General features: G+C 38.6%; 1 protein-coding gene across 1 annotated transcript; it reads right to left on the bottom strand.

Annotated features, from left to right (window-relative positions):
- Positions 1–6,819: 6,819 nt before the first annotated feature.
- NPVF (neuropeptide VF precursor) lies at positions 6,820–9,038 on the bottom strand. Its single transcript, XM_042816858.1, has 2 exons — positions 8,898–9,038; positions 6,820–7,203 (listed from the first exon to the last, which is right to left on the bottom strand). Exons 1-2 carry the CDS (start codon positions 9,036–9,038, stop codon positions 6,820–6,822), a joined length of 525 nt encoding a protein of 174 aa, XP_042672792.1.
- Positions 9,039–10,044: the final 1,006 nt, after the last annotated feature.

The following is a 10,044-nucleotide window of genomic DNA, read 5'->3' as shown; positions in this document are numbered from 1 at the left end:
GAAGAGAAGACTGAGAGGGGAATCTTATCAATGCTTATAAATGTCTAAAGAGCAGGCATCAAGTGATAGGGCCACGTTCTTTTCAGTAGCGTGTAGTGATGGGACAAAGGCCAATGGGCATGAATTGGAACATGTGGAAGTTCCATAAAAACATGTGGAAGAACTTCTTTACCATGAGAGTGACAGAGCACTGGAACAGACTGCCCAGAGGGCGTGTGAGGTCTCCTCTCGAGATATTCAAAGCACACCTAGATACTTTCCTGTGTAATCTGCTGTAAGGAGCCTGCTTTAGCTAGGGGATGGACTAGATGATCTCCAAAGGTCCCTTCCAACCCCCCTGATTTTGTGTGATTCCATGAAAAGAAGAAGAAATATATTGTACAGTCCATTTGAGATAAAGCACACATAATCCTCCTGCAAGCCTCTTTTCCCCCTTACTGATGGTGAAGATTTTTTTTTCATATATATTCTGAGGCCCCTTTACTTCTTATGTCCTCAGGTGAGCTGCACAAGTGTGTACTGGATATCTATGAATGTCCAGGCTTCTTTGCTAGACATAATTCAGTGGGTGTCACTAATGAAAACATTTTCAACTCCTGCTAATAGTTACTCTTCAAAAGGAGGCAATTTTTAAAATGTCTTATTGGAAACTTCTAGTGGCTTGTCACTTTGGAAGCACTTGGACCAAGACCATCACACTTACCATCTTTTGCAATTGCAAAAGCATCAGAAGCAAACATAAAATTGAAAAATTGCCTGTGTTAAACTCAATCTTCCTCTTTCCTTTAGATTGTCACTAGTGATTATAGGGCAGTGCAAGCTGAGCCAGTTGAAAACAAAACACTGGGGATTTTGTAGGGTTTTTCCATCCTTACCATTTCCTGATGGCTAATACAGGCACTGGAGATATGGCGGAGTATTACAGTCATAGGGTGGAGAGCAGAAGCACTGATCCTTTTGCCAAGAGCCTGCAGTCAGAGCAGTGCCAACTGACCACGCGCCTGCATGCCAGATGCTTAATATAAGGACAGAAATGGTCTCCGTTCCACTGACCAGCTTTGGCTGACTCCTTGGGTCTTTAGAAGTGTGAGAGGCTGATTTCCTGCCCACGTGAAGGAAAACTGACAGACAAATGGGAATTTTCAAATGCCAGATGCCCAAGCCTTCAGCTCCTTCTAAGGGTAAAACAACAGTGTCTCTTTACATTCCACTAAATCTGTCCGAATGATGTATTGTGATCAACCACATGATGAGCCTTCAGACTTTTAAATTAATCAGTGGATTGTCAGCTGTCCTCTCTATGAGCTGAAGTCAGAATCTAAAATAAGCCTGGTTTTGTTTTTGCAGGGGGCTTTAATAACAGACATAAATATTACGTGTATGGCAGGGAAGGCTGGGAGCTCCTGAATCCTACTAGAATTTGTGCTGGTGAGCCTTGATAGTCTGTCACTTGATTTACTTTAGTCCTTTCCTTGCTTTTGCTCAATTCATGAATAATATCTATATACAGATAATAAATAATCCAGTGAGTAATAGCTGTAGCAGTCTATGTTGCCCATTGTGCCCCTTCTCTTCTTGTTGCACTATCCAATGATTGTTTTCTTGGCTCACGTGCTCCCAAACCAAACAGAAAATTTGCACAGCATAGCATAATTCCTCCTTTATGTACTTTTCACCTAGCTCTTCCTCTGCTGAGGGAAAATAAATCAACAGCCATCTCCTGTGTCTGTGCTGTGGAGCTTGCAATAAGAAGGTAACCTAATTGTACTTGGTGCTGGGCCATTGTTTGGGCTTCTGCTTTCCTCCCCCAGCAGCCATCATTAATGCCAGTTGATGTGTACCCCTTCCCAATTGTGAAGCTTGGTGATAAGTGTCTTAAAAAAGCAGCTCCTCTTGCTGCTCAGAGATTCTCACAAATCTTATTTTCTCTTGGTTCACATGATCTGCAGTGGGGTTTGCAGGACCAGAACACAATTCAAAGTTCAGGGAATTTCCTTCTGCTGTTCATTTGACCATAAATCACTAAAAATTCCACAGTATTCCTGATTACAGAAAGAACAATATCCTGTTCTGGTGACAGGCAACAACAAAACTACTTCATAGGCTGGGATTTGGACTTTCCCCCATACAAACAACGTGTTGACCAATATCCTTCACCATCATCTTAGCAGCAGCGCTCAAGAGCTGTGCTGTAAAACCAATGTTACCAGCACTTATTAGGTAAAGCGTTTTCTGAAACTCAGAGATAGATAGGTTTGGGACTGTGCTTTCAAAATATTGAGTCCCATCACAATATTTTTTGATGTCCGTTTCTCTTTGGTGTTTCAGTGTGAGTGAGCAGACAGATTAGACATTCTCAGGACTTTAGTTTTACTAATTCAGATTGAATTATGAAGGCTGCTCTGAAAGTAATGCCTCCTATTTCATTATATTGGCCCACAGTTTCAGAGGCAGATTGTGGTATGGCAGTAGAGGTTGATCCTTCCCACCAGTATTCTGTAACGTTGTGTAGCCATGAGACAGTTGGCAGCAGAGGGGCAGTCTGACAGAATGATGTCTGACATGGAAGTGTGTATGAAGCAAAGGAGTGGAACTGAATTCCTCTGTGTGGAAAAAATGGCACCCACTGACATACATTGATGCATGCTGAACATTTCTGGAGACCAAATAGTGGGTGTGAGCACAGTGGGGTGGTGGGTGGTGCGTTTCAGCAGTGGTGACAGCAATGTGAAAGACAAGCCATGTTCTGTCGGCCCTGCACAGCTGTCATACCATAGAAAGAAGAGACTCTTGGTCATCACATCCATGCAAATTGTCAAATTATGATCAGGAAACTGTGTATGGAGCTGAATATTGGCTTCAAAGCATTGAAAATGATAGAGGTAAGGTTGGAATATCACAAAGTTTGCGCCAGGTGGGTCCCATGCATGCTCACACAGGAATAGAAAGAGCCCTATATGAGAGTTTGTCAGGTCCTATTGAACCAATACAAGGCTGAAGGTGACAGTTTCCTGGATCATACTGTTACTGGTGATGAGATGTGGTGTCACTACTACAAGACACAAGAGTCAGAACAGCAGTCCATGGAGCAGTGACGTTAATTCCCCATCAAAGAAAAATCAGCCTTCAGTGGGTAAAGAGATTTGCACTGTTTTTTGGGATAGGAAGAGGATGTTCCTTCTGGATTTCTGGATTCCAGGGAAACTGTTAACTCTGACCATTACATCTCAGCGCTGTCTGAGTGGAAGATTTGTACTGTCAGAGTCAGGCTAGAAAAGATGACAGCCTTTCTCTTGCAGCATCATAACACCAGTCCCCTTCCCAGTTTGAAGGCTGTGGAGCATGTTGCCAGTCTTGGCTGGATTGTCTTACCACACCTGCCATATAATTTGGACTTGGCACCTTCTGTTTGGGCCAATGAAGATGGGCTGCGTGGGCAACATTTTCCTAGCACTGATGTTATTTGTCATAGTAGCTGTGAAATAGTGGGTCACCTGTGCTTTTGCAAACTTTTCTGAGCACGGTATGCAGACTCTTATTCATTGCTTGCAAAAATGCGTAGCTAATGGTGATGCCTATGTTAAAAAATAGTCTTTCGTAGCTGAGAATTTGTTCTATCAAGTAGTATTATTGTCCTCTTTACATCCATTGTAATTTGCATAGAAATAAATAGGAGATGTTACTTTCAGAGTGACACATGTAGATTCATCAGACACAGGTTGATTAATTAGCATTGTCTTTCAGGCAGTCTCATTAACTTTGTAGAGGAATGGCATCTCAGACTCTGTCCCAACTACGAATTTATCTCACAAAAAAAAAAAAAAAAATCAATTTGATTGTGATTTCTTCATTTTTTGAGGTTACTGTAAAGATATGAGTAATGTAGAGATATCAAGTTACTGTTATTCAGCATAAAATACCAAGATACAGGAGAAGTAATAAATTCAACAGTCAGATACCCAAGCCCTGAGGAATTGGAGATAACTAGACAGTAACAAAGAGCAGAACTCTCAGATCACTGATTGATAGGGCCATAAAGAACTTAGCGCCTCAGTGAGGCTCAGCCACAGCTTTGTAACTGACTGTCACGGATCTCATAATAACCATGGGAAAGAGCAAACTTAAGATGGGATATTTGAGAGGGCTTGTGGGATAACATAAAACTTCATATGGGATATTATAAAGGGATGGAGGAAAGTGCTAAACTTATTTGGGGATGTTTAGAGGAAGGCCTAAGACAGTCAAAAGAAGGGATCAAGATAGTTGAGAGAGTAACAACCATGGGAAAATGAAGAAGACTGGGATTAAAGGAAGTCCATTGCATCCAGATAATCTGCTGTTGCTATGTTTGTCTGGTCATGCCTTGTGCCTGTTATCTTGCTCTGTCTTCTTGTTAATTAATAACTCTGTGCTTTCCTATGTGAGTGTGCTCTCTGTTTTGTGTGCTTATGACCCACTGAAAAATTTCAAGCTAAGCTAGCTTGAAGAAGTAAGTAGAGCATTCTGAGTGCCAGCAACTCGAGATGGAAATTGGGTCTCAATTGGATCCATGGGTCTGAGAAGAGAATGATTGTCAAGGCACCAGTTAATGGAACAACCTATTTGTCCATGTGTGTATGTGTGCTCACACAACCTTAATTTGAATCTAAGGCTGGATTAGCTGCTGAGCAGGATAAGAGATGTGGGAGCTGTTCATAGGTTAGGAGGCTGGAGGGAGCAGGGCTGTGTGTCAGCTGCTTAGAGGGACCACAAGTCACAAACAGCTGTTAGAGGGATTCAGAGCTGTTCGCATGTGTCTGGGAGGAAAATCTGCTAGCAAGCTCTGCATCTGATTGGCCTATGAGTGAGAAGAGGATCAGGCCATTTTATGCTTGTGTGTGTCCTGTTGGTGCTTATGTTGTTCCTTCAAATGTGTTGTTCTTGTCTGTTGGCAGTTAGCTGTGGCTGTACAGCGTGTATGTTATGTGTTGTGTGTTTTTAGAAATGCCCAGTGCCACCATCAGGATAGCGAGACCTCTGGGGACTGGAAAGAATAATCCCATAGATTTGGGTATAGTCCATCACAGCAGGATTCCAGTAAACAGGTAGAAATTCACCTTTTTTTCAAAACTGACTGGAAATTTACTGACATTTTGGAGGAAGCCTGAACTTACAACATTACACTTAGAAGGGAATGTTTTTAATAAGAAATATGAAATATAAGTATGAGCATACAATGGAATAGCCCCTTCTGCTCGTGTATCCAGTAGCAGTAATGTTCAGATTAACAGAGGAACTAGGACTCTCACAGGGCAAATCTTGTAGGATGTTAGGGAAGACATTATCTCACATATAAAGGAAGGTAATTGCACTACAGCATGACTTTGATTAGATGCTATTCCTCATGGGTGTCCAAGATTTTTTTTCTGACCAGTGGCCTTTCGGATTTATATCTAACATGACTCATAAACTAGAGGAAAAGTGCTTTCTCTACATTTTACTTGATTTTCTTCAGCTACATATGACACAAAGATACCAGTGATTTTGGTTCTACTTCTGTTTGTTAGTCACACAGTAGGCTTCTTTTTATTTGTATCATGCTTCTTTATTTGCACTGTTTCTTTTAAATTTGTTCAAAATGCTTTCAATTCTACAGCTATTGTTTTTAAATTAGTTTTTACAGCCAATAGGGTATCAGTCACACAGAAATCACACAGAAGTAAATAGAATTTGTATTACACCACCACTGAAGTAAACTGGTACAACACTCTCTACAGTTATCATTGCCTTATACGTCAATGGTTTGTACAGAATACACACATTATAACGTAATATTAATATAGTACAGGTTTGTATTTCAGTTCTCATATACACTCCCTTCTCAAGATCTTTAGTAGTGAATACACACTGCATCTTTTCTGAGTCTTTCCATTTCCATCTTCATAACTTGATAACTTGAATGTGATTGAGAGAATTCACATCCCTAAAAAATCAGAAAAATAAAACCAAATCTGTTATAGTCAGATGAGACAGTGAGAAAGGAATAAAAGCAATCCAATTAAATAGGAAAGAACATTGTCTTCTGAAATATCAATAATCTATTCTGTTTGAACTTCCAATTTATGCCTATGTCAGAATTAAGTTGGGGTAGTTGGTTTGAAAGTAAGTAGATGGTTCAGATTTAAAACAGCAGATATGAAAAGAACTGCTATTGAGGAAATGTTATTTAAGAACTATTTTAAATTTTTCTTACAAATGGACAGAAAATATTTTTTCTATCCTAAAAAAAATTTTGCGTCATCAAAAAGATTTCTCATTTGGTACTGGAATAAAAAATCAAAATCTCAATCATTGCCTCAGTCTGGAAAAAATAGGTTCGGATGATGAAAAGAACTATTTTTTTCTGACCATTTCAACATGCTGCAATTAAGTAACTTCTGAATTTTGACATTTCTGCTACACTAATTTGCATACAGTTAGAAAACAAAGTAATTTTTAGATAACTTTATAGCGCTGAAATGGGATATTTGAATGTTTGTTTTACACCAAAGCTTTAAACTTTCCAGAATGAAAACTGATCTAAGATAATGTTGCTAGACCTAACCTTTTCATAAAAGCTTTTTTGGCTTTGATTACTTGACATCTTCTCATCAGCAAAGATTTCATGAAGAGATTCTCCACTAGATCTTGCAGAGGCCTTTTGATTTCATAAACTGCAAACTATGGCAATTTGGCCTCATATAGAAATGCTTAGGGAATATGCCTGAGGAAGACTGACTATGTTTGATCATCTCTATGCTATGATTTAATATACATTTTAATACATGGCTTGAACATTTGCTAAGTGTTACCTGGTTCAGAGTCCTGGACGCCTTGAGAAAGACCAATGGGCACTGACTTCCCAAATCTCTGTGGCAGATTTAGAAGGGAATGAATAGAACTTCTAGCAAGTGGAGATCTCCCAAGCCTGTATGATGAATTTGGAGCACGCCTAGATAGGCTCTCTCCAAAAGCTCTTCCAAATCTCAGAGGCAAATAAGCACTCGGCCTAATGCTTCTTTCTTCTGGATTGCTTCTTCCAAACCTGAGAGGTAAATTAGCAACTGAATTTGGCACTTTGTTTACTGTAGGTGTGTTTACTTTAATGAAATTTTTTGATCCCCAGTCTTTCATTTCTTCAAAATTCAGACTCCTCTGCTTTTCCTCCAAGATACTGTCTTTAATCTAAAGGAAAAAAAAAGAAAAAAAAAGTCATTCCAGCTACCGATCAAAGTACTTATTTTCATATCTCCTTAGAAAGCTGCTGGATAACACATTCTTTTCTATTATCCAATGCTTTTAGCTGTATTTGCTGAACTCCATTCTAGTGTGGATTGATTCATTTGAAGCTGTTGTGCACCTTTTTAGTCCACTGGCCTCAAAACACATCTTCGTATCATCTTCCACAACTATTCAAATAAAGTCAATTGAAAACATTTCTGTTTGTTAGTGTTGGTAACTCTGCCCTCAGCTTTGTGTGGACAGGAATAATTATTAGGTCCACATTTGCTAATATCACTGCTTGAAGTTGTCTGTGGGGAAGATGCTGACTGTAGTTATGACTTGATACCAATAGGAGGATGGACCAAAACATCTGAAAGTGTACCTTGTTTCTTGCTAGGCATTAGGTGGGTGCTTTTGACCCAACATCCTCATGAGCTAACAAAACAAATGGAAAGTATTTGAGTCAATTCCTTGTAAATGCTCTTCTGGCGTTGCAGCATAGAAGCTGTGCTGAGCTTTAAGTTACTTTGATCCTCCATTAATACAGAAGACACAATGATTGCTTGTGGGCTGTCAGAGCCAAGAAACACAAAATGTAATTTTTGTGGCTATGGTAAAGAGCTGACCTCAGTATGTTACACATTTTATGATGTCAAATGCAGCTGCTACCTGAAAAATCACTATACCAATGTGACCCTTGGCTATTTATTAGTGTTTCTTCCCTGGGTGCATTGAAAATCACTCCTACTAATTAATTTTTATTTTTTTTTTTGTCACAAAAACAGTTTTCTCTTCCTTAGCAGAGAAAATATGATTTTTTACTTCAGCTGAAGACATGAATTCTACTAATCCTAATTTCAATTTCCTATCTACGTTTTGTGGCTTCCCCAGCTATTGGGAGAGAAGGAGAATGAACCATTCTAGTTCATATTCTACGATTAAAATGTTAAACAAATGATGTCTCTGATTGCACTTGTGCACCTGAAGTATATCAGAGAGATCTAAAGACCAGGAGATTTCACTAAAGTACTTAAAGGTGTATTTTGGCTTGAAGTATCTTTATTACACTAATGATGATGAGACAAAAAGAAAGGTTGGCTCTTATTTCCCAGGGAGTATTTGCAGGATAGACAAGAAAAAATGTGCATAGATGAACTGTGCAAATTTGATCTGGCATGTACTGAGATATAATAAATGTGCAACCCTGTGAAGATATTTTTATAGCCAATTTCCAGAATAGAATTTTAAGTCTATTAACTACACTAGATTCATAATAGTCTCTGTTTATCATTATTCTTTGAATATTACAAGCATGCCTTTATTAATTTTGGATTAATAATGCATTTGTTATATTATGTGCATGAAATACGTGACAGGAATGTTAACTAAGGCCCCACTGTGTAAGTAAGAAACATGTCAGAAGAAGTCTCTCCTATCGCAAGGCTGGATTGCAAGAAAATTGATACATGCATTGATTTACACGGTTTGTGTATGACAGCAAACAAATTTCCTAAAAATTCTCTCTGCAAGACTTTTTTATACCGCACTGTGTAGTTCCATACTCTGTGAAGTTAGAGAGCCTTTATCAATAAATTCAGTGCCCAGGATTTGACCCACAGTTCCCCCAAATGCTACCTTAGTAATACAAATCTTACCTCATAATATTTATCATCAGCGTCTTCTCTGCTCTCCAGGCTGGATTTCATTAGCTCATCTAGGCACATAGCATGTGGTGTTAGAAACACCACTGTACCCAAAGTAAGTAGAATAAACTTCGGGGTTGAAATGACTTCCATTTCTCTCTAATGAAGCTTAGTTAGAAAGCTCAGAATCTCTACAGAAAAGTAAGCTGTCATCATTTTATATGATCAGAAAACAAAAAGATGCTGTTTCCTATGACATCAATCTCAAAAGCCTCGGTTCTTAATATTAATTAGGGAAGTAATTCAAATGTGTTTGAAGAATGTTGGGAATTTCTTTTGTGAACCTTTTTAATCAACATAGCTTCTTGTTAGCTGACTTTACAAATATTTTCTTCTAATGAAATGTATCTTAATTAACTAAATTTGAAAGCCACAATACAACAGCCACAATGCATTGCAACTATTGGTATACGAAACCACTGTACTTTTTCTTTTGTATCAATGTCCTCAGATGCACTAAGGAAGCTTCTTCCATGTATGTAAATTCTTTAGTAGTCCTTTTGGATCACACAATGATTTTTTTTGGATGCATGCAACTGAAGACATTTGACCCATTGAAATCAAGTGCTGTGTGTTGAGGTTACTGATAGGATCATAAGAGGTATTTTTCATCAGTGAGATCTATTGACGTACATAGTGCCTATACTATAAATGTAAATGTTAATTTGCACTCAGACTGAAACAGGAACATGTTTTTTAAATCTTGCTCATCACTTACATTTTTAGACATTTCAAAAGTTGTGTTAGTTTTTATGTTCTTAAGGCCAAATTTCCAACAGCAATTTTTAAAAAGGCTTCTGCCACTCTGTTGCATGTGATGACAGCACTGGACTGCCTGTGCTTGCTCTGTCCTGGAAGGTGATTCAGGTTGCATATTAAACATGACCTTTAGGCACACACTGAATTGATTGCTAGGTAGGCCAGTGAGCCAAGCTGCCACATATTGTGGCATATGGCATTTCACAATATGAAAGCATAGTGTGGTGTTCTGCCACTTGTTATATTTAAATTATGAAAAAGATTGCCTAAATCTCTTATGTTAATACTTAAAATCAGCTGCATAAGGAGAAATCTGCTCGTGGTAGATATTCAGACTGGT

The sequence above is a fragment of the Centrocercus urophasianus genome, unplaced genomic scaffold (assembly GCF_019232065.1).
Source record: "Centrocercus urophasianus isolate 14NV4802_14NV808 unplaced genomic scaffold, USGS_Curo_1.0 seq_16, whole genome shotgun sequence".
Taxonomy (NCBI): domain Eukaryota; kingdom Metazoa; phylum Chordata; class Aves; order Galliformes; family Phasianidae; genus Centrocercus; species Centrocercus urophasianus.
Note: the sequence above shows the minus strand (reverse complement) of the source record. Positions and strands in the feature narration are given on the sequence as shown.